At 31.4% G+C, this 26,828-nt stretch overlaps 1 protein-coding gene and 1 long non-coding RNA gene across 3 annotated transcripts in view; one reads left to right on the forward strand and one right to left on the reverse strand.

Annotated features, from left to right (window-relative positions):
• LOC127730246 (TBC1 domain family member 5-like) overlaps positions 1-7,225 on the reverse strand; it is a 46,335-nt gene extending 39,110 nt beyond the window's left edge. The window contains exons 1-3 of one of the 2 annotated variants that reach the window (XM_052238546.1): positions 7,153-7,225; positions 2,753-2,895; positions 1,526-1,658 (exon numbers count right to left, since the gene is read on the reverse strand). In XM_052238546.1, coding sequence (XP_052094506.1) covers positions 1,526-1,658; positions 2,753-2,879 — 260 coding nt within the window. In that variant the 5' untranslated portion in view covers positions 2,880-2,895; positions 7,153-7,225. Of the gene's footprint in view, positions 1-1,525; positions 1,659-2,752; positions 2,896-6,865; positions 6,997-7,152 lie in introns of those variants that run through there. The other variant, XM_052238545.1, reaches the window with a different exon arrangement.
• Positions 1-21,734, forward strand: part of LOC127730259 (uncharacterized) — a 191,592-nt gene extending 169,858 nt beyond the window's left edge. Inside the window, exon 2 of the long non-coding RNA XR_007995009.1 lies at positions 20,947-21,734. This is a non-coding gene — a long non-coding RNA (uncharacterized LOC127730259). The remainder of the gene's footprint in view (positions 1-20,946) is intronic.
• The last annotated feature ends 5,094 nt before the right edge of the window (positions 21,735-26,828 follow it).

Genomic DNA, 26,828 nt, shown 5'->3' on the forward strand with positions numbered 1-26,828 from the left:
TCACAATAAGTAATAGTGCAATATAATGAGGCCAATCAAAGCTTTAAAACGTTTTTAAGGATAATGAGTATGAATAATGCAGTGAAATAGTTCTTACAAGTTCATTTATGCTGTGATTTCTAGTTTAAAAAAAAAATGGATCCCAACTTTTGCTGATTAGGAATGTACCCTGAAACTAACTGAAGTGAAATTGTGAACTAGATTTCTAGATCTTATATCCTAATCTTCGTATTAAAGTGCCACATCAGTCAACTCATGCAGTAACTGCCTAGTATGCCTAAGTCCTTCAAAGTCTGACAAAGACGTATTGATAGTAATATACATCCTAGGTCCCTTGCTGCTACCCAAAATAAGGTTGATTTTCATCCCGCGCAAAAGTGACTAAAGCCCTCAAAATCCTAGCTTAAACCCTGAAAATCTTTCTCTACTAATGAACATGAAAATTCACTAGAATATTATATTTAGGGCTTTAATATTTTTTGCAAGTGTTCTGTTCCTCAGTTGTATATATATGTCCATAAAATAAATTTACAAATACTCCAAAAATCCATGCACTGAAGAAAGAAAAAAAAGAAATTTAAAAGCAATGTTTAAGACATTATATCAGCTTTTTTTAACAGAGATCATTTACAGGACAATACTTTAATTTGCCACTAAAAGCATAAATCTTTATGACAATGATAATTCTTCTACACATGTTTTTTCTTCAAAAATATCATTGATACTTTTATCTAACATTCACTTTAAGTATTTTTTTTAAGAAATAAAGTATTCATAAGAATTACTGAAACTCAATTGTGCTTTTTAAACGTACACATACGTATCCATCTCTAGTCCCTGTTTTAAAATTGTCAAGTCAACATCTGGTATTAGGAAAATGTGCTTTTTAAAAACAAAAGTAAAGTATTTGACATCATGATTTTGCATTAATAAAGAGTCTAATGCAGATATTAATATGCTGATGTTGCACACTTCAAATAATACACTGTTAATGTAACAGTTTACACCAGAACATCAAAAGTCTGAAGGTTAATATCTTTTTATGTCAATCATTGTTATGATGCATAAATGATTACCATGATTGCCTTTTATAACCAAGTCTTTAGGGATTAAAATATGGATAGGAAAAAAATGTCTAGCTTGCTGAAATATTTTTTCGAAGCCCTGATAACTACATACCGGTATATGCATTTGTATAACTAGCACCAATTGGTTTAATATAAGGTGTCAATAACTACCTGTATGCATTTGTATAACTAGTACCAATTGTTTTAATATCAGGTGTAAATAACTACATGTACCTGTATGCATTTGTGTAACTAGCACCAATTTGTTTAATATCAGGTGGAAATAGCTACCTGTCTGCATTTGTATAACTAGCACCAATTGGTTTAATATCAGGTGTAAATAACTACATGTACCTGTATAACTAGTACCAATTGGTTTAATATCAGGTGTCAATAACTACCTGTATGCATTTGTAGAACAAGCACCAATTTGTTTAATATCAGGTGGAAATAGCTACCTGTATGCATTTGTATAACTAGCACCAATTGGTTTAATATCAGGTATTTCCCATGAGTCAGAGTTGACGCTGTCTTTACTGCTGTGTCTTGTCAAGTTGTTATTGTCTTCTGTCATCTCAGGAGCTGGTTCTCCTGTAAAAAAAGTGAATCAATCATTGCACCTGAAATCATAGTTAGGTAAAATTACTTTCCCAGCTTTAACTGAATGGCTAGTTAGTTCAATGAACTTATCAAGTCTAATTGATTGTCTCCCTTTCTTTTGTATATCTTTTTGTATCTCAATAAAGTTATCAAGTACATGTATGTATAAAAGCCATTTGCAGATATTTTTACTGGTCTTCCTTTATAAATATGCATTTCTTTAAACATAATTTAAAAGCAGTGTAAGGGAAGTAACCAAAATGTTGTATTTGGATTACCTCCCTTACACTGTTTTAAATTATCTTAATTGTTCATTAACCATTACTTTATACATAATTTAAAACCAGTGTAAGGGAGGTAATTTCAATAATGTATTTGATTTATCTCCCTTACACTGCTTTAAATTATGTTTTGTACTATTGTATTTGTCCATTAACTAGGACATCCTTGTTTTTCCCCTTTTTTTGCCCCTAATTCCGAAACAGTTTGAGCCATAACCCCCCAAAGCAAATCCTAACCATCCCTTTGTGGTATGGAAACTTGTAGTATAATTTCAGAGAGATCCATACACCGTTCCACAGTTATTGTCTGGAAACTAGAAAATGCTTATTTTTGGCCCCTAATTCCTTAACTGTTGGTACCATAACCCCCAAAATCAATCCCAACCTTCCTTTTGTGGTATTTAACCTTATGGTAAAATTTCAAAGAGATCCATTCACTTAAACTAAAGTTAGAGTGCGAAAACCAATGTGTCTTCGGACGACGACGCCAACGTCATACCAATATACGACCGCAAAAATTTTTTGCGGTCGTATAAAAATGATATGATATACAGGCATAATCAAATGTATTACATGTGGATTCATTGATTTTCGTGCACGGAACCAATCTTTAGGGAATGAAAAATTGTATTTGTGTCAATTTTTGATTTTGTGATCTTGGTAAAGTCTGTATACAACCCTATAAAAAATTTGTACTTCATTGTACATTTAAATGCATGGTTCACCCTTTACCAACGAAATCCACAAAATTTGGTATCCCCGGAATAATAATGAATCCACAGTAAGAAATATAAAATGTATTACCATTCTCAACATTGCCACTAAATCCATCAATGGTACTTATAATGTCCTCTTTTGATGGTCTTGGTTTAGACAATGTTGAATTCTCCAGTTTGGATTTCAAACTAGCTGATCGTATCCTGCTAATCATTGTTGTAAGTCATTGTCTAAAAAAGAAAAATCACATATTTATGCATGCAGCAATAAAATGTTTAAAATCTATTCTTGTTCCTTCTAAAAAATATATGATATTTGTTATTTCCCAAAATTCAAAAATTTAATCTTCCAATCATATTTCAATAACACTTACTGTTGACTTAGTGGAAAAACAAAGGAGGGAAGAAAGAAAAAACAATGCAAATTTTTTCCAATTCACACTAATATGTTGAATCTCACCTTCACTAATCAATTTATATAACCTGCACATGATTGCCATAAACTTCATGACAAGGACTTAAATATATTGATTCCACTGTTATCTTTCACTTAATGGGGCTTCATCACTAATAATGATTGCTGATGGTTAGGATTTGAATACTAATTTATTGGTTTTCAAATAAACAGTAATCAAATTTTAATTTGTGAATGTCAGGAGCCTCATATGAAAAATCCTCTCTGGGTTTGATAAACTTAGTTGAAATATATAAATATAACTTAAGGAATTCAATACATTTTGTATGTCTAGATCTGTTATAGGAAATTCTACTATTACACACAACTCTATAATGTCATTTCAAATACTACTCAATATAATTATGCTTGATACCTAACTCTTAAAAAAGCATGAATATTGTTGACAAAGTATCCCTCTGGGATCCTTAATCTTATAGTAAAACATAGACCTTTATAAGTTCAACAGACATTTTATTTCAAATATGTCATTACATGTTGAATCAACACATCCTCATCAGATATGCATACCTTGTCTTTATCATTAAAGCTTATACTTAATTTCAACCCCAAGCCCCTAAGATTTATTTGGACATACTAATTATATAATTATCTAGAGAAACAAAAAGACAGTTGCAACATCCTCATTATCACACACACACACACAAAACAACTGGGTACAGTATACATGGTATACTCTGGGAAAACAAGAGGTTAATCAGCCACAAATACAATAATTTGTAGCAATGATTATAAATCATATATGTGCAATCAATTCAAACATCATGCATATGCCCATGAATCTATAGGGAATCAAAATGAAATATATCATAATCGCTTTCATCAAATATGTTAATTACTATAGAAATTAATGGATTAGAGATATCCAACATCAATAAATTTGGAAAGTACTTTTATAACTTTTAAAGGTTATTCATTGTTATTCGTATGTTCCTTTTTTAATTCATCTTTACATTTAATTGAAAGAAGCTGTAAAAAAGAAAAAGAAAAAAACTCAACCAACTAGATATGTTTATGGGTATTGATTAAAATACACAATTAGTTTTTGCCCCAATATACAGAACAAATATACATGTAGTTGACATTTAAAATACCAATTTCAATGAGATTATAGAAAACATAGTCCAATAAGCCTGTATTGCCCACATGGTACAATTAATGTACTTGTGACTTAGTTTACAGCATTTATGTTTTTCCATGAAAAAGGTTTGTATTTTATTCATTTTTATTCAGCTAAGCCTTTCTAATAAGCACAGTAATTCATGTAAATATGTATAACAGTGGCGGTTCAAGGGGATGATGGGGAACCCCCCTTTTTTTGACGATCAATGCTTTTGAATGGGGACATAAGGTTGGAACCCCCTTTATCCTGGGTTGCAACCCCCTTTTCAAAATGGCTGGATCCGCCCCTGTATAAATATCAATGTTTTTTAAATAGAAGCTGTACAGAAGCTCTTATATCATGTATTTAATTCCCATTGTGTTCAACTTTAACCATGCCAATTTTTCTTAGGTGACATAACCATGACAACAATAGTCAACTCTGAATTTCATGAATAAAGGTTTAATATTTTAATTTCCCACAAAAAGCATGGTCCTATTTTAAAGATGATGTGTTCTGTCATGTTTGTGGTAGCAGTGATGTTGTTGAGTAGATCTCCAACAAAATCAATCAATAGATCAGCACTAAACACATGCATCTTTGCTAGCCAAGGGTTACAATCCGGTCCCCTACTCTTCAAAGATGTAAACACATGCTAAATCATAAGTTCTAGAATGAACCATATTTTCATAAATTAGATAATAAGTGTCTGTGTCCATTTCCAATAAGCTATATATATATAGGTTAAACTATGTTCAACACTCTATTTTCTGTCTGTTGTCATGGATTTTTAGATATGAACCATGACCACATTCACATATACAAATGTAAAAGGAAAGACCATACTCAGTATTACGTACATCAGTCTCACAGAAAAAACTGGGTCCAAAGTCTAACACAGTGGCAGATGCTGTCATCTTGGATTTTTGATTAGCATCAAAATAATTGAAAATTTAACAAAAAGGGTGTTCTTATCATGCTGAATGCATAATTCATCACTCCAGACATAAAAGCAATTTCCAGTTTTTATATACATGTATGGATGACATCACAAAATTATGCAACATCAAATTGAGCAGAACATATTTAATTACTGAAAGCTGTGGGAACACTAAGTGTAAATAAATTCTGCAAAGAAACAGTGTCACAGATATGATCACAAAAAACAAACATAATAATAATTTAATGTTTTTCGTAGATAAAATACAGTCTGGCATGATATAAGTTATTACTGAACAATCGTTCCCTTGGAGTTGTAACCTTCAAATATAACTGTTGATTGCTTGAGATTCATCGGTATAAATATTTTACTGAATTCATCAGTGTTGGTCTTTCAAAAGTAAATTTTATTGTTAACAGCTGGGTTTATAGCAAATTTTCGCAGAAACTGCCTCATATGATCGATGTCTGTTTGACTAGTATTTCCATTATTGGTACATGTACATGTATTTATACAATTCTGTTTCTGAAAGAATTCAAATTAGATCTTAAAAAAATAAATGTGTTCAGCTTCTGCTCATCATTTTGTTTAATATATTCTCCATCTGTGCAATATTTTCACATAGTCTCCATGTCAAATTTGAGTAAAATCAACATATATATACATCGTACTAAGAGACCATTGTCATTTTGTATAAGTATATATTGTATATATATATATACATAACCAGATGAAGTCATATAAATAATAATGGTGTTAAAAAAAAGGGAAGGAAGTTTGATTATCTGCATTAGACACGAGCAGAACTATACAATACAGGTTTTATTAATGCATTGTTCTAAGTCATGCTAGTTATCTTTTGCAGTTAATCAACAGTTATTTATAACGCCATAAATCTTCAATGATAATGATGATGTCGTACATGTACGTGAACCCAAGCTGAATCACTGGACTTTACTTATTCTACTGTTATAACTTATATCTATTCAGTGGTTCCAAAGGCTTTGAGAAATCAACTGGACATTTGGTCCAGTAAACCTTTCTTCTTAAATGGACCAGACTCTTTTTATAGGACATTTTCACATATGATTTGGACAAAATTAAAAAAATTACAGGTCATTTGGTCCAGTAATGTATATCACTTAACTGGACCAAACCAGTTTTTGCTGGCCTTTGCCCGATGTCTGGCTACCTTTGGAATGACTGTCTATTGCAATATCTGTCAGGTAATATATTATAATGATTGATTGATTATTGAGGTTGCTTAATATTTATTGGAAAATATTATATTATAAGGTATCATGTTGCTTATATAGTGCAATGACGTATATTGTTAGTTATACGTCCTTGATAGTGTAAATATCAATGTAAATAATTATAATTCTTGCTTGTAAATGCCCCCTGTTGGACTTTGATTGGAATAATAAATATAGGATATTTTTGATTTTTTTTTTTAGAAAAGCAACAGTTTTTTTCTTTCTTTTTTTATAGCTCATAAATTAAAAAAAATAAGAGATTGCCAATGAGATCCATACTGTTTGTTGACATGCAAGTTTTATATAATTATCTTGGGAGCTTGATAAGTCTTTCCTTATCATGTTTATATCAATTCTGACCACTAAAACTGCTATAAAGTAAGCATTTTTAGCTGATAAAAAACTATAAATTTTTTGATGTACGGTACCTGAATTTTCGCCTCAACAGCAGTGTTCAGTTTTCCCTGAACATAATGATAATACTTATTTTATCTTCCCTAATGATAATAACTGACTCATCCAGCCGGTGACATTTATTGAAATAAAATTATGGAAAAGATTGATATTTTGAAGATCACATGATTTGTCATGTGGACATTTAGTGATTTACCGAAATTGGGGCGTCTGCATGAAAATATTTAGCCGACAGTAAGCGTTTAAGTTTCTTCCTATATAATTAAATCACATTATAATGAAAGTTGAAGCTTACACTTACTACAAAATACATTTTTTTCTAAAAAAAACTAGTACATTATTTTTTCTTCTCAGTGTTTACACCGGAAATTACAACGTGCACACACTAAGCCGCTTGAACGCTTTAAACGCAACTGATTCGAAATATTATAGTAAGATATAATTCGACATTGATTTATTTTTAGATTTACCGGCAGCAAACAAAAAACTAGTTTCCTTTATGTGGTATGACTATATAGTAGCATTTAAAATGAAGCTATGTTTTCCAGACTTAAATCCAAGAGCCTCTTGGATAACCCTGATACCCCATATCCAGAATGAGTCGACTTTTTCTCGAAAACTCTCCGTCCCCAGATAAAAAATTATGGCATTGACAGATACCGCCAAACAAATGGTTCTTAAAGAAAATGGATACAAGTGTTAAATCTCTCTAAATTAACACTTTATACACAGCCGAAACCATCCATGATGTTACGCCCCTCAATCTTGTTTGCGCCCAGAGTCATTTTGCTCTAATATCCTACAGTAGTCTATAATCAGTCATCATGTCGGTTCGTTCGGACTTTGTTATTGTACTTATCACACGGGAAAACTCCGCATTGACGTCACTACGCTAATACCAGCGTACAAAATTAGTGCAGAATACTTTTTTTCTACTCTTCTAAATAAACAAACATTTCTAAAGATATGTTTTCATTGTTATTCTAAAGTATTGTACAAAAATGCCAATTTTCTAATGACCATTTCGAACTGACTTCTGAATGCCTAAAAACATTCAAGAACTTCAGAAAATCCCTCTTCCGGCCTCCATTGCTTTGTTTACATTCCATTAAGCATCATCAATCTTAATGGCAGACCAAACAGGCCAAGCAAATCATATTTTTAAGAATTTCAAAATGGCAAGCACCTTACGTCTTACGCGATTTTCCTGGGGAAAAAAAACATCCAAATTGAAAGAAAAACTTTGGGAAACAAACGATAATCATGCCATATTTTTGTTCAGGAATATAGAGTAGGTTAATAAAAAACAATATACATATATTTTTCATAAAAAAAAATTTGGTTCAAAATAAAGAGACCGATATTCTGACCATAAGTAAATATTCATATAAAATTCCATTGATTTTAAATTTCATGGCTAGTAATGAGGTTTCCTATTGAATAAACCCCCAATTTATTGCAAACTATTTCAAAGCAATATCATACAAACAAATAATATAATTGCCTTGTACTAAAAAATCACCTAATTGACAGTAGAGCAATTTGATTGGATATAACGATTCAATGTGTCACTTGGTTTTGAAGCCATTAGAATTTGAATGTAAACAAACCGGGTCAGCTGCTGCAGTATGGAACAACATCGTACATTCAGTGACCGAGAAACAATTATGAGTAACCAAGCTTGACAATACACAGTAATAAAAAAACAAAGCTAAGTCTACAGAAAAATAAAATAAAAAATGGCCTTAAATGCACGACTTACCACCATTGCGGGATACCTGTTCACCCTGAGCAAGGATGCTCTGAGTCATTTCGCCGAATTCTAGTCACCTGGGCACCTGTTATAGTAAATTCGGCACGAAGTTAAATTGGCACCCTAGGTAGTTATTTCGGCATCCACAATTAACATTGTGTTTTGCAAGTATATAAACTATTGAAGTCTCTGTTTTTCATGATTTATTTAATATTTTCACTCGAGGTCTCAACGTATATTTGTTGCGTATAACAAGTTCCAATGGAAACTTTATTATAAACAATACATTAATACAATGTATCTGTTCCTATTGGAACTTATATCATAAAGGAACCTCGATTTCATGACAACTGCGCATTACTAGTAAACATGGGCTACAAGATTGGTGCCAACATTATTCATTTTACACAAGTAGACAGGAAATGCAGAAAAGTTTTGAAAGAAAGCCAACTGATTATTGTTTATTGTGTATTCTTCCATCTTAATTAAATGTGTTGAGTTTTTAACAATGTACGAAATGAACCTCTTAAATTGTAAGGTTTGCAAAAAAATATATATTAAAAACAAACGAAAAACTATATATATTCTCAACCAGAAATGAAAGAAAACAGTTAAAAATAATATTAGGTGCCAGTTGAATTATCATATGCCGAAATGACTTTAAATAGGTGCCGATTTGACTAGATGTTGAATTGACCAGGTACCGATTTGACTTTTTCCACATGTGCCGAATTGACCAGGTGCCAATATGACTTCAATGTATCCATTTCGCCTCAATTTTATAAATTACTATTGTTTGGTAAGAAAATGAATTGGTAAGTTTTTTATGGGTATTTAGACAGGAAATGGTACATCTGACATAAAAAAAAACAATGGTTAAGGGATTGGCCAATCTGTCAGAACCTTAATTATTGTTATCATTGACCTGGAGATCAATCTGCAGATATCTCTTTGGTTTGTCTGTTCCTGCTGAGGAGCCTGGTGGTTCTCTCTGAGTACTTCAGCTCCCTTCATCATAATAACAGACTTCGCACATCTTCATTTTTACGGAGATGTTATTTTCCAACCCCGAAAATGTAGAAACGATCCCGGTACACTTATCGATGCTTAAAATAAACATATTCGAAAAGGTTACCAATTTAACACTGTAATTAGATCTTTGAATATTGTTTTATTGGTATTAATATTGATTTTGTTACATGTATCAGTAAACTAAAATCAAACTAAATATTATTGTTATATACATATGCACATTCATGGCTCTACAATCTGTCGTTACCTGTATTTGGCATTGCACAAGGTCATGTTTTTCTCTAACTGTTTATGACGTCTTTACACTATATCCATTGGATGATGGATGTGTACTGATTGATAATTTAGTCTTAGATGCATGATGTTTTTTATTAGTTGTTATTGGCTTTGAACTAGCTGTCAGTAACTGCGAGTACTCTCAGCAGTGGCGGATCCAGAACTTTTCATAAGGGGGGCCCGCTGACTGACCTAAGGGGGGGGGGGGCTCCAGTCATGCTTTACATTTGTCATTTCGGGGTCTTTTATAGCTGACTATGCGGTATGGGTGACCTTTATTTGTTAATTTCTGTGTCATTTAGTCTATTGTGGAGAGTTGTCTCATTGGCAATCATACCACATCTTCTTTTTATATTCCAGATGTCCTATTAAATTACACTCCATTTTTCGTTGGGTTAGGGATTGTCTTTGGTGTATATATATAACTTACTGATACCTCTCCATTAATCTTAACAGGAAGTGTACACAGATTTCACTGTACCCTAGCAGCTCTCGAGGGGTGCTCCAATTTATGGAGGAATCTACATACATGAATACATGTTGACAGCTATTGGATCAGCTCCAATTAAAGTTAATTGAATCAAATACCCCTGTAGAATTTAATTTTACATTCAAAATGTTATTATATATGTTGTATAGTGTGAACATTAATTTGGGTCTTTTTTATTGTTTTTATTTCTGTATACACAATATAATCATATCAAAAAATAATTTCAGAAAGACTGAACCTTTACCATTTGAAAAATGAATTTATATACCGTAGTTTTCAAAACAAATATCACCTGCTTTAAAAAAATATACTTCAAAATTCTAATTAGACTGAAAAATTGGGACTGTGAGTTCAGTAATAGATGGTTTATTGATACTGGTTGATACTTTTCTTATGGTCCCAGATTGACACAAATTGTAATTTTTCAAATTTATTTATTTATTTTGCGACAACATGTCATGATCAGTTACATGTAATAGTTGGAATAAGATTGGAAAGAAAAAAAATATTTTCCTGTTTTCTATTTCAGATCATTGAAGAAATTGAAGAGTACAGTACTTAAAGTCTAACCAATGATTATATAATGGTATTTTTAGTATGGAAGATAAAAAGGAGGAGCAGATAACTCCTACAGATCCTGAAATATTAGAAGTAGAAGCTGCAGAAAACCCTGTAATTGTAATAGATAAACCAGATAAAGTACAAAGAAGGAAAAAAGATCACACCATTAAATTTACAAGAACTGAGGAGAAAATTTCTGAAGAGGACGAAATACAAATAGAAGAATCAGAAGTTCATGACACCATGAGAGAAGATGAAAAAGATGGGTGTTGTGGATTAAAAAAGGGACCACACATCATCTTTTTGTCAGTATTTTATATGCCCTGTGCCTTGATTTCATCACTTTGTGTATCTTTCTATTATGGTGCATGGACTTGGTACAATTTATACATATATTTCAGTGAAGAAAAAACAGTTTGGCATAAAGTGACAATTTGTCCACTACTTATATTGACGTTTCCTTTCACTGTTGGATTGACTTCACTTGCTATTGCCATCTTTGCAGCATTCAAACAAATTTCATGGTATTATAGATCTTGGAGGACAGAAATTGTAGATTTTGACAAAGGATTTTATGGCTGGCTTTGTGACAAGATAGGTCTCTCTCAGTGTTCTCCATATGAGATGATATCATTAAACGATGATGCTGAATTAGAAAATCTTCCAATAAGATCTTAGCTGTAATTATTTAAATGATTGCTTTTAATGTAAATGCAAGGAAAGTCAGATTAATGCAAATTTAATTGATAAAAGCTAAGTAAGAAGATACAATGTAACATAATGATAATCTTAATCAATATAAGTAGTTATTCGTTTTTTTTTATGGTATAGATATTAAAGACATATATATACCGGTATTTTTAAAACCACTCTCAAGTAGTCAAGAAACCAGTTGTACTTAGACAGGGGTTATTGTTATCTTTATAGCATGAATATGTAATATTGAACCATAAATTTTGTTTATTGATTTCGTTCAAAAGACATTCATATTTTGGGTTTCCCAAATCTCAGTCATGTGTCAGTAGGGAGTCCTGGGACATTTGCAGATTAATTTTGTGGCATGCAACTCTTATCTGAAATGTTTCACCAAATACAGTTTATACAAATTTTGTTTTTGGACGGTAGTTTTGTATTTCCATTTTTTTACCTTGAAATCAAGGGTTTTCTTAATCAGAACCAGAACTTTGCTATGAGACCTACCATAATGTGCCATTAAAACTAAAGCTGCAGCAAATGACAAATGTCTCCCATGCAGACTCTCTCATCTATTTTTTTTTTTTTTTTATAAAGATTCAATGCGTTGTGACATTTTAATAAATCTATGAATTTGTATATTTATGTCAATGATGCTGTAGGTTCGTTTTATTTTTGTGAACATAGTTTTTATGCACACACTAAATCTTGAAAAATTGGTAATTTCATTCAACTCATAAAACTAGTGTTTGTTATTTTTTGTTTTGTTTCTATTTTGTTGCATACTAAAATATATAGTTTGACATTTTATCAAACTTTTTGACAGCTATGGAATATCTAAAATCCTTTCATTCATTGAATATATTTAAAAAATCATCAGTATTAATGTTTTAAAAGTGTGCCTTTTGAATCCAAAATTCAAATACAAGTGACCCTTACATGCCTTATGAAGATCTTTTTCATGGAATATTATGATTTATTTATAATATATTGATGTAGTTATTATGGAATATACATTTGCAAGTTATGAAAGAAAAATGTTATTGGTTATACAGAACAAAGGCAGTCTGATGAGTAGTCAGACTTTCATTCAATTCCAGTTGTTTGTTTTAGATAAATACATGTAGATTTGTACTTTTGTTCCATCTGTGTGTTGGTAAAGTTGTCTGTGAAAGGTATGAAAAATGTTGTTTTAAAAAGAAAAAAACCAACAAAGCATATGAAATTGTCAGATACATGAAGAATTAATTAATTCCAACATACAGTTTCTGATATTATTATTGTACTTGTACATGAAAACAATAAGTGCTCTTCATTATCTATTTTAATTGAAGTGCTTCTGAGACAAATTTTGTCAGAGAGTACCTTGATACCTTTATTGATCAATATGCGACTTATATGATTTATGCATTGACTAAGGTCACGATCATGATAGAACTGTTTGTGTTAAGTGAATTGTACAAAATGTTTTATACGTGGATTAGTCTTTTACCCTGCCACCATGATTTTAAAAGATCCCCATGCCAATATGTGCCTTGGTTACAATCAGGATTCATGAAATATATGTACTTATAGATTGTATTGTTTGTGCCAAGTCCTTTCTAAAGAAGAAGGAACATTTTGGGGGCTTTTTGACCCTGTAAATTCATTGAGTTTTTTTTAAATTGAAGAAAGATGTAATTGTTATCTGTATCTTGACTTCGACATTATTTAAGTAGTCTCATAAGTGAGATTTAAAAGATTAGAAAAAATAGGCTGAATTTAAGGTCATTTGAGTCAAAAATGACAAAATACTTTTCCTGTTGTATGCATGTCTATTTGTTGTTTTATTTGTAATGTTTATTAATTGTAAGTAAGTGGAGCTAAGCCTAACTACCAAAGTACAGATCAGTGTACATTTTCAAGGTATCAAAATGTATCACTGCAAGTGATATTAGTATATGTTTTGTTTATTTAAAAAAAGTGGTACAAATGTATAGTCTTTTAAAACTACATGTATATGTACAATATATTATAAAGACACTTATAACCACTTGTTCTTCAAAACAAGTGGTTTTCTTTGCATACTTCAAATTTTGCTTACAATCACCTAACTGTAGCAGGTTTTATACACTGAAAGCTAAGGACATTGTATTGAACCTTAAGATCCTAAGAATTGTGTCATTGAAAATTCTGAAAAATGTTGTGTAATTTTTGTAATATTAAATGATATTTATTTAGATTTTTTTGTAGAAAACAAGATTTTTTTTTATTGATCTCTTTTCAGAAAGTACACAGTGTCAGTGTATATGTAAATATTTAAATGCCTGATATTACAATCTCAGGGTAAATGTAGCATTCAGGATCATTCTGTCTTATTTTATTATCATAAAACCAAACAACTTTTTTTCCTTGTTTTGCACTTTTTCCTCATATATGGTATATATAATAATAATAAAGTCAATTTAGGTATACAGTATGATACTGAAAAATATATTTACAGCTTTAACATACCAGTATATATAAACTGAGTTTGATTTTACAACTAATTTTGATCATTTATATATATACATCCATTTAGGTTTATTTAAAGCAAATTTTATTAGAAAGATTATAATGGGGGAACAACTTTCACTTTTTAAAAAGGTTATGAAAATTTTTTTCTTTGACTTCAGTATTTGTCTTTCCTACGAAAAAAGTCTCAGAATGCAAGACATAGGTATGCTAATCTGGCAGCAGCATAAACTATTTGTATAGTCCGTTTGACATCTATAGATTTGCAGAATTTTTATGCCCCGGCCGTAGCGGAGGGGGCATTAAGTTTTACCCTTGACCGTCCGTCCATCCGTACGTCCCAAAGTTGGTTTCCATTCTCTAACTATAGCTTGCCACTACCAAATGTTATGAAACTTATACACAATGTGTATAACAAAAAAACACAGATCAAGTTTGAATTTTGGTGGCATCGCGATATCACTTTAACCGTTCCAGAGTAATGCCCCTTTACAAATGGAAAAATTGCTTAAATTTTCGTCTGTTCTCTTACTTTAGTTTGCCTCAACCAAATGTTATGAAACTTCTACACAATGCTTATTACCACAAAATATAGATCAAGTTTAAATTTTGGTGGTGTCACTGTAACTGTTCTAGAGTTATGCCCTTAACAAATGAAAAAAATGCTGAATTTTTAGTTTCCGTTCTCTAACTTCAGTTAGCCTCAACCAAATGTTATGAAACTTATACACAATGCTTATTATCACAAAACAGATCAAGTTTGAACTTTGGTGGTGTCACTTACCCGGTAAACCGTTCTAGAGTTGTGCCTGTTTACAAATGGAAAAATTGCTGAATTTTTCGTATATTTTTATTAAATCCATTTTTCAAATTAATATTTTTTTCATGATATATATTAATATAAAAATTATATTTTAAAACGTTACCCATTATGTCTCTACAAGGTACTAATTACTTGATGGAATAAGTACAAAATAGTTTTAACGGCCATCCAATCAAAACAAAAACAACATGCATGTGCTTTGAATGCGGGTATCATCTGACTTTGATCTCATTTACATGTATCGTTGATGTTAAGTTTATGTAATACCTGTAGTAAAACCTTTATTGTAAAGACCTATTAGATAAAATCAATCATGTTTAGTGAAGAAGGCAAGACATTTCAGTATGTGGATTCTTTACTGACTAGTTTAATATTTTTTTTTTTATGATGACATAAGATCACTACTAAAATTTGTAACTTTGCTTATCCATTTATGCAAACCAAAATTACTGTCATCACCTCTAAATTAGTTTTGTGATAGAACATGTAAGAAATACTTGCAAACAACATATTTTTATACGACCGCAAAAATTTTGCGGTCGTATATTGGTATCACGTCGTCATCCTCAGCGTCGTCCGAAGACATTTGGTTTCCAGACAATAACTTTAGTATATGTAAATAGAAATCTATGAATTTAAACACAAGGTTTATAACCACAAAAGAAAGATTGGGATTGATTTTGGGGGTTATGGTCCTAACAGTTTAGGAATTAGGGGCCAAAAAGAGGCCCAAATAAGCATTTTTCTAGTTTCCAGACAATAACTTGTAGAAAGGTGTATGGATCTCTCTGAAATTATACACAAGTTTCTATACCACAAAGGGATGGTTAGGATTGGCTTTTGGGGGTTATGGCTCAAACCGTTTAGGAATAAGGGGCAAAAAACGGGGAAAAACAAGGGTTTCCTTGTTAATGGACAATTACTTAAAAGTACAATGTTATGTTTGGATTACCTCCCTTACACTGCTTTTAAATTATGTATAAAGAAATGTTGTATTGTCTTGAGGTGATTAGTTGTCAATTTATTTTTAGAAGTTACTAATAAAAATGCTGATTAAGGAATATTTTTTTTGGAAAAAGGGGGGGGGGGGTTAAAAAGAAATTGTGGGGGAAGGGGGGACAATTTTTTCTCATTTCAGATTTCAGAAATTTAAAAGAAAATTTCTTCAAAATATTATTATTATTTTTTGCAAAAAAAGGGGGGGGGGGTCAATTTTTTTTTTGGGGGGGGGGGGGGGGTCAATTCGCATAGCATAGTGTATTGCACAAAAGCAAAAAATTGAATATTAATTCAAGTCATATATCCAATTCTAAGTTCTTTGACTACAGTTATTCTGTGTCAGAAACCTATTATGTGTCAAATATTTAATTACAATCCAAATTCAGACCTTTATCAAGCGCAAATATTGTGTCCATTTTTGCCCCAACTGTTCATGGTTGGACCTCTTCGGTCGTATCCAGCTGCACTCAATGGAAGCAATTTATTAGAATTGTCCTCAAAGACTTCGGTAATATTGCACATGTAAGATGTTATGAAGGTACTAAAACATTATATTTGTGAATGATGCTAATTTGAAATCTAAGGTAGCTGCCATCACTGAACTTGGTTTAATATGTTATAAGATGGGAATTCTTCATCCAAAGTCCTTTACAGATTTGAGTAATACATGTATTATGCATTTAGGATGATATGATCATCATTCCTAAAATTAACAAAAAAACTGAATACCAGTCACTTAAATGCACATTTTATTGTAGTTAGTTTTAGTTCAGTAGCCTAGAATATTAGTCCCATATGTTTCGTGTTTACTTATACTATGCTTTAATTACAGTCATTGTATAAGATGCTTGAACATTTTTATATAAAAAGAAATGTTTTTTCACAAAGTGAAGAATCTCTGTAAAGTTTGTGCCACTAATTACTTAAATTTTCTTGTTACATTGACAAATTCATTTGTTTAGAGTGGAATACTAAATCATTTCATATTTTTTGTTATTAATTTTAAATAAGATCTGAATTTTTACAACTTTATCTACTGTTGTAAGCAATAAAAATCTATTTGACATACTTTAGTATTTGTATCACTAGATGCTAATGTTTAGAAAAACTAAAAAGAATGAGATTTAATTGTTTATCCTGAATTTAGGTTTAAAATGTGAAATGATGGATTTAAAATGACCCAAAATGAGTTTGTTGCAAACTATAAAAATATATAAACATGCAAACATGCCTTAGGAATGAGTTTAGTCAATGTTTCATTTGCCTATTTCTTTAAGAAAAAATTGTTATTTTATCATAAACTTTCAGACAGTTATACACAACTTTCAGCATTTGGATCAAATCTATCACTAGCTATCATTTTATGCATATAATATTTGCCTTAAAACTGTACAAAGACTGCAAGAGTATGTGAGACCTACTTTACTTATACATTGTACATTATATATATATATATATAAATAATTAATATGCAGATGCCAGAACCATGTGTAATGTCTTTAAAAATCATATATCACAGGAACCCTATTTGTATAAATGCTTCATCATACTGTAGATTCAGAAATTATTGTGATGTTTTTATTAGTGCGAAAAATGCGACTATCAGGTTTGCAAAAATAAAAAAAACTAGCATTTATGATTTCAGTAGTGATTTTCCTTAATAAACATTTTTCAATTGCATTACTTAATTTTTGCATTATAGCCAATGGATTTGCAATAATAAATGTACTCATTTATTTCTGAATTTACAGTACCACTGCATCATCAAATTTAGCCAGATAGAAAGATTATAGATTGTTACTTTAGTCCATATTCAAGTGCTTACATTTGTTTCTGTTCAGTGAACATTATTTCATTAGCACAGTGCACTGTTGTCTGAGTAAGGGTAGAGTATTTAGAATTTGTCATGCAAGGGAAAGATTAATTGGTTCTCTTTAAACACAAAATTTGGATATGTTCCTTAATTCTGATCACTTTTATTAAGTAGAGAATTTCAGAATTGAAAGAATTTATTTAAGACATTCTTATTTTTTTAGGTAACTGTGAAGATGAACAAACTAATGGTTAAACATTTAATCCAAGTAACAGTTTGACATTGTCCTCTGTTTGTTACCATAATGGAAAATATGTTTTTTTTGTAACTTTCTAATGAAAGATATCCTTGCTTTATATAACATAGAAAAACCCAGTGGTGGATTCTTGGGAGTTCCGGGGGGTTGGAACCCCCCTTTTTTTTTTAACGATCAATGCTTTTGAATGGGGACATATGGTTGGAACCCCCCCCCCCCCTTTATCCTGGGTTGGAACCCTCCTTTTGAAAATGGCTGGATCCGCCCCTGAAAACCTATTACATTTACTTGAATAAAAAGCCTTTTCTGCAGCCATTATAAAGCTAAGAATATGATTGTATGTAACTTCAGTGTTTGTATATCTAATTATTTATGCTATTTGTTTGATGGACCATATGATATTAATGTTGGTGTCAACATCAGATTCTTGTCATGTTTCAAAGAAATATTCTCTATATTGTATAGCTTTAACTGATCAAGTAATAGATGTTGTCAAGGCTGTATCAGAGATATATATGCAGTGCAGATACTTTTTTTATTTGTCAAGGATACAGGTCAGTACAGTATAAACATTTTTTTTAAATCTGCCTTAGTTACAAAATATGTATTATTTTTTCTTGCATTTTGATATGAGTTCAATCTTGTTAAAGTTATAAGTCCAACCTATCCTCTGCTAACCAATAAAAATGTAGTAAAATTTGATGTCAATAGAGTCACAGATGTCTAGTTTTTATACGACCGCAAAAACTTTTTTGCGTCGTATAATGCTATGGTGTTGTCGTCGTCGTCCGAAGACACATTTGGTTTCTGGACAATTACTTTAGTTTAAGTAAATGGATCTCTGAGAAATTTTACCAGAAGGTTCAATACCACAAAAGGAAGGTTGGGATTGACTTTGGGGGTTATGGTACTAACAGTTAAGGAATAAGGGGACAAAAAGGGGCCAAAAACAAGCATTTTTGTAGTTTACGGACAATAACTTGTGTGTTAGTGTATAGATCTCTCAGAAATTGTATACCACAAGGTTCCATATCACAAAGGGATGGCTGGGATTGAGTTTGGTGGTAATTGCCCCAACAGTTCAGGAATTAGGGGCAAAAAAGGGGCCAAAAACAAGCATTTTTCTAGTTTCCAGACAGTAACTTGTGTTTATGTGTATGGATCTCTCTAAAATTGTACTACAAGGTTCCATACCACAATTTGGGATTAATTTGGGAGTTCAAAAAGTTTGGGGGGATTTTTTTTTTCCAATTTTTTTTGGGGGTTCATATTTCTTTTCTTCAAAATTTTTGAAATTTCAAATGATTGCACAGTATTGCGCAATAGCAAGAAATCTTCAATTGTACAGTATTGCGCAAAAGCACAGTATTGGGCAATAGCAAGAAATCTTCAATTGCACAGTATTACGCAATAGCAAGAAATCTTCAATTGCACAATATTGCGCAATAGCACAGTATTGAGCAATAGCACAGTATTGCGCAATAATAAGAAATCTTTAATTGCACAGTAATGCGCAATAGCACAATATTGCGCAATAGCAAGATATCTTCAATTGCACAGTATTGCATAATAGCAAGAAATCTTAAATTGCACAGTATTGTGCAATACCAATTAATCTTAAATTGCACAATATTGTGCAATAGCAAGAAATCTTCAATTGAAAATAAATACAAATCTTTTAACCAATTTCATTGGGATTAATTTAGTCTTTAATTTTTGGCGGTTCTAACCTTTTATTACTTTTTTGTATATTGGGCCCCATTTTTAAATTGGTCTAAATTGAGGTCAAAAGGGTCCAAAATTAAACTTTGTTTGATTTCATCAAAAACTGAATTATTGCAGCTGTATGATATGCTGAATCTTATTGTGCATTTATATTTTTTATTTTGGGCCCTGTTTTCAAATTAATCCATATTAAGGTTTGAAGGGTCTAAAATTAAACTTGTTTTTTTATATGTTGAATCAAACCATGTTGTTAGTTTTTGGATATCAGACCATTCAAGGTAAATTAAATGTCCCATTTCAAATTTTTAAGACCTTTGACCACATTTATTTTGTGTCAGAAACCTATATTATGTCAAAAATTTGATCACAATCCAAATTCAGACAGAATCAAGCTTGAATATTGTGTCCAAACTTGCCCCAACTGTTCAGGGTTAAATCTCTGTGGTCGTATCTGGCTGCGCTCAGCGAAGCATTTTTTATATACTCTTTTTATGCCTCTTCCGTAGCGGTGGGGGCATTAAGTTTTATCCTTGTCCGTCTGTACATACGTCCCAAAATTGGTTTCTTTTCTCTAACTTGAGTTTGCCTCAACCAAATGTTATGAAACTTATACACAATGCTTATTACCACAAAACACAGATCAAATTTGAATTTTGGTGGCGTCACTTTAACTGTTCTAGAGTTATGCCCCTTTCTAAATGGAAAAATTGCAAAATGTTTAGTTTCTGTTCTCTAACTTTAGTTTGCCTCAACCAAATGTTATGAAACTTATACACAATGCTTATAACCACAAAACACAGACCAGGTTTGAATTTTGGTGGCATCACTTTAACCATTTTAGAGTTATGCCCCTTTATAAATGGACAAATTGCCAAATTTTTAGTTTCCGTTCTCTAACTTAAGTTTGCCTTAACCAAATGTTATGAAACTTATACGCAATGCTTATTACCACAAAACACAGATCAAGTTTGAATTTTGGTGGATTCACTTTAACTGTTCTAGAGTTATGCCCCTTTATAAATGGAAAAATTGCAAAATTTTTATTTTCTTCTAAATATCAAGTAATTTTTAAAATTGCAGTTATCTGCACTTGTCCATGATTATAGTTGAATCAACAACAACCAATGCTTTATACAATGCAATGTTTAATTTTGACTTCCACTGATAAAACACAGATCAAGTTGAATTTGGGTAGTGTCACTTTAACCATTATTGAGTTATGCCCCTTTATAAATCGAAAGATTGCAAAATTTTTAGTTTCCATTCTGTAACTTAAGTTTCCCCCAACCAACATTATGAAACCTATACACAATATTCATTACCACAAAGCTAAGATCAAGTACAAATTTTTTGTTTCCCTTTTCTAACTTTAGTTTGCCTCAACCAAATGTTATGAAACTTATACACAATGCTTATTACTACATAATACAAATTAAGTACGAAATTTGGTGGGGACACTTTTACCATTCTTGAGTTATGTCCCTTCATAAACATAAAAATTGCTGAATTTTTTAGTTTTTGTTCTCTAACTCTAGTTTGTCTCAACCAAATGTTATAAAACTTATACACAACCGTTCTAGAGTTATGTCTGTTTACAAATAGAAAAAATGCAGAATTTTTAGTTTCTGTTCTCTACTTAAGTTAGCCTCAACCAAATGTAATGAGACTTACACACAATGCTTATTACCACAAAACTCAGATCAAGTTCAAATTTGGGTAGCGTCACTTTTACCGTTCTTCAGTTATGTCCCTTTATAACTATATGATATGCAAGCGGGGGCATTATATGTGTCCACATGTGGACACTATCCACATTTTTTTATATTTCTTTATATTTTTTAGTGTTTACAAATATATTTTAGTACATTTTATTAGATTATTGCTTTTTACATATTCATGCATATGTGCAATATTCAGCTGTGTGCTTTTCATTATATACTGCATTATAAATAAATAGCAGTCATACATACCATATTGTTTTCTATCTGCATGACCTTACCTTATCTTAAAACCAGAATTCAGCTTTGTAGAACATCCTCAATGTTTCCACCAATAAAGAGCATGATTTTAATAACATAAGATTCTATATATACAACATAAAAAAATGTAGTTAGCAGAAGACAAAATCAGAAAAGGTGTCTTCAAAAAAAATATTGAACGAGCAAATTACACCAACAACCTGTTTTTGCTCATCTTTTATCTCGTCTATCCCCGTTATTTTCAGGTTTTGTAAAACTTGGCAATTACTATAAGATAAAATGATGAAAATGTGATTTTCTGTAGGGTTTCAATGGAAGAAAATAACTTATGTTCTTGTAAGATGTTAAAAGGGGCATGGGGCTTTGCAGCTAAAATTTCTTAAAAACCTTCTTTGAATACCCAATTTGATTAGAGGTTTCCATTACCCACCCTAACCAGGCCTAGGTTTGTTTTTGTGTATTATCAACTTAAACTTTTGAAAAACCATATGAGCTCCCAAATTGAAATATTGTTTTAGTACTTTATGCAGGAACAAAATTGGAGAAATTATTTAAAAATTGGCCAATCATATTCAATCAAAGAGCTGAAAGCTCTGAGGAAAAATGACGCCATTGTCTCTAATATTGGGATATTTTTGATGCAAGTCTTGATTTTCACATAATTTACCTACTGAATCTTAAGAGACTTTTCAGTTCATGGTAGGTATGCTGACTGACAATAGAATAGAAATGAATTGTTTTCAATGTCTATGGCTTTTTTATTTGTTTGTCAAGATATATATATATATGTGTGAAGTGAATATAAAAAAGAAGATGTGGTATGATTGGCAATGAGACAACTCTCCGCAAGAGACCAAATGACACAAAAATTAACAACTAAAGGTCACCGTAAGGCCTTCAACAATGAGCAAAGCCCATACCGCATAGTCAGCTATAAAAGGCCCCGAAATGACAAATGTAAAACAATTCAAACGAGAAAACTAACAGCCTAATTTACGTACAAAAAAATGAACGAAAAACAAATATGTAACACATCAACAAACGACAACCACTGAATTACAGGCTCCTGACTTGGGACAGGCACATACATACCGAATGTGGCGGGATTAAACATGTTAGCGGGATCCCAACCCTTCCCTTACCTGGGACAGTGGTGTAACATGACTATATTTATATACTGGTTGTTTCTTTTGTATAAAGAAATAGCTCAAGACTACCTGAACGATCTACAATATTCAAAGTAATATGTGAATTTGTTTCTTGCAATTTCATTATTCTTAGTCAAGGATACATTAACAGACTATCCCCTTCTTTGTAGAATTATTTAACAAAATGATGATGAAGAGCCTGCAGTAAGCAAACTCTTATACCCCACATAGTCCTCATTTAAGAGATAAGTTACAAGTGACTTAGTGACATTGTTATTTCTGTTACTTAAAGGATGATCAAATTCTGTAGATTTAGACAATAGTATTGTTATACTAGTTTGACAATTACAAATATAGTGACACCATTTATTCAACCAAATTTCACTGTTGATATTTATATATATATATAAACTGAAATCTTTAAATGACAACATAAATTATTGCAGAATTATCTTTTTTTCAAATGATTTAATGTTTGTGAGTCATTTATTTCAAATAATTAACCCGTACTAAAATAAGGAGATGTGGTAACATGATTGCCAATGAGATAACAGTCTGATAACTAGCTAGCTATCCACCAGAGTCTAAATAATGTGGCTGTTGGCAGTTATAAGTCACTTTACATCATTATAGCCTCATTTTTTAAGGACCTAGCTAGACCTTTTTCTTAGGCAAGGTGTATTATATAACTCTGAAAGCAATACAATCCAGTGTTCTCCCCAGGATTTTTTTATAGCGCTGTGGTATTAGCGCCCGATTTAAGATTGATTCACCTTAAGTTTCATGTTTGTGACTTGATGTTACATATATTTATTTATAACTACCATGTTAGTTTTATTTTATTGAATAGACAAAGACCTGGATTTTTTATACATGTGCCATGTGCATTAACTGAAATGCAAATAAGTGACATTTCAATTATTAATTAAACTTTAAAAATTAAAATGCCTAAATAACTTAAATAATTTGATTTTATTACCACCCGTCCCCAAATGTAGCACAGAAGGTATATCTTTTTTTCTCACTTTCAGTTGTTTGACTTATACACTAGTTATATATCCTTTACAGCTTCATAATTTACTTATACACATATTTAAGAAGGTTTACAATGACAAAATTGGAATTTCTTCATTAATTTTTATTTACATTTATCAATTACAATTTTGCAATTAAAATTGGTATATCCTTAAATATCAAAGGAAGAAATGGAATAACTCTTTCCATAAGTACTGAAATGTTATTAAAGGCATGTTTAAAATAGGCTAACATATTTGATCATATTCCAAGATAAATATGATAGAAATTTGTTTTTTAAGAAGTTTTTTTTTTTTATTATTAATAAATAAATGTTTGCCAATTGAAACATAACAACCACCTTTAAAAGTTGTGTTTGGTTATTTTATGAATATGTGAATTATTGCCACCAGAAATATTTTACAAGGTTTGACAATACTTGTTTTAGCACTTTTGAAATTGTCTCCCTTCACAACTTCCTGTTTACACATTTGGCTGTATCTCTAGGAATCATTAAATGCCATTCCTTATCCAAGTCACCCTCAGTTAACATTGATTTTAAATAAATATTTAATTAATAGTTATTGAAAAGTGGATGGCAAATCTCAATACTTTTTATTTATTTTCAAGAAATTTTCGTATCCGATTTTGAAAAAGTAATCGTAAAATACGGGCTTGTAATGAACACCTAGACAACGGGAAAGCTTTACTCAAAACAATACAGGTTCAATAGTTTAGTTGTTAACTCGAAAAAGTAATGAAATAATCGTAATGTTTCAAAAATGGACGAGACCACGTTGTCAGAGAAAGGTAAAATACTTTTGGTATGATTCATTGAGCACTGCCTACTCCTTTCATAAATTTCTGCATCTTATAATTCTTTTTAAAGTGAAGAAATCCAGAAAGAAATAAAGTCTTTTTGACAGAAAAACTTCTGCAATTATCGCTATTGTATTCTTTAACAGAACTGGCCCCTGCGATATTTGACCTATACTAAGTCTGCAGCAGTAACTTACAATTACATACGCACCGCGTGGATATAATCGTATTACTAATTTTCGATTCTTAAAAACTCCTTAAATCTTGATAAAGACCATTATCTTTCGTATGATTTCAAGATGATTCCGATTATTATTTTATTATTTTTTGCATGATTTCACAGTTCAGCTGACAAGAAAGGTAATCATTCTTTCAAGAACTATTTTCTAGCGATAGCGATTTGTTACCATTGGTATGTAAAAAGTCCAAAACCATAACAATACGGATCTATTTATATTCTTATTTTTTTACGGATGGAATGTCATGCACAAAAAAGCGAAAGCTCATATAAATATGAAAAATATACCAAAGGGATAGCTCAAAATACCATTTAATAACAATAAACATATGGTCAGGTTAAGAATGAAATTCTGTACAGGACATAGTTGTGTAAAATACGGAACCGAGTTCGGAAGGCGGCTTGGAAGCGACCGGAAGCGATAAAATGAAATCTGGTCAATGGTATAGTAAAATTGACGCTTTGACAGCGTCATTTTCCAAAAATTGCATTTTGCAACCATGTTGTTCACCCTATTGTAACAAAATGAGGATCATTTATAGAGGATGTTCCATATATCATTGCTGCAAGTTTGGTTAAAATTGCCACAGCAGTTTTAAGAGATGACGAGGAAAATTTTATTTCAACAGAGGTTTAATGGGAGCTGTGTACCACAAATACAAATATGCTTGCCACCTGATCAATATTTAATGAGTACCATTAGCAAAGGGTCTTACCTGCCAAGTTCCAGAAAAAATTAAAAAATTGTAGTTTCAGAAGAAAAGATTTTTGAAAATTGGATAATCAAAATCAATAATTGGTGGCCATGTTTTTGTATGTAGTCAGAACCAAATAAGGATAGTTTGGAGAGGTCCTTTAATGCATCATTCCTGCCAAGTTTATTTCCCATTTTAATGGTGATTTCTGCGGAAAGATGAAAATGTGATTTTCCATAGAGTTCCAATGGAACATGTGACACCAATGGCCACCATGTGTGTTACCTAATCAATATTAAGGATCGTTTGCGCAGGGTCTTTCTATCATTCCTGTCAAAATTGAAAACAATTTCGCCTTGTAGTTTCATTCAATGATTCCTTGTTTCATAGAAGATTTTTTAATTGGCATTCAGAATGAAAGATGTCTCTGATGTCCATGTTTTCGTCTGAGATGGTTTGTCTAGAAACTCGTCTACCCCGTTCTTTTTAGGTTTTGTAAAACTTGGCCGATGAATTACTTTAAGATAAAATGATGAAAATGTGATTTTCTGTAGGGTTTCAATGGAAACTATACACTAACAGAGACATACATGTATTTATGTCTCTGGCAATATTAAACAATGCCGCCGCTATGTATGCCACTGGATCAAATTTAAATGATGATGGTTTGTAGATAGCCTCCAAATCGATCATCAATTCTGTAAAAAAAAAAATAATTGCCATGTACTGTCAAAGGACTAGATGTTCGAAATTGGCTACTCAGAATCAAAGAGTGCCTGTTTGCTTTTGTCCGATCAGTACTTACTGAGTGTCTTTTGTAGTGGTCCTTCCAGACACCATTCCTCTCAAATTTGGCCAGTAGCTTTAGACTGGGACTATTACACAAACATATTAGTCCTATCTTCAGAAGAGAAGTTGAAGACAATGTGAAAACAATTTACGCGACGTGAACACAATCACTGACGATGGTCCTGACTTAAACATGTTTTAGAGAACTTATTTTAAGAACACTTTTCCGTTTACTATAGATCAGCAGAACAATAAAAGTAACATAGAATAACGTTCAGTAAAATTAGTTCAGTAAAAGCACTTAGCTATCCCTTTGATTTCGGCATACAAAGATGTTTAACATTTGACTTCTCTATACCCTAGTATAGCATTCCGCATCCT

This window comes from Mytilus californianus, unplaced genomic scaffold (assembly GCF_021869535.1).
Source record: "Mytilus californianus isolate M0D057914Y unplaced genomic scaffold, xbMytCali1.0.p SCAF_2, whole genome shotgun sequence".
Classification (NCBI taxonomy): Eukaryota; Metazoa; Mollusca; class Bivalvia; order Mytilida; family Mytilidae; genus Mytilus; species Mytilus californianus.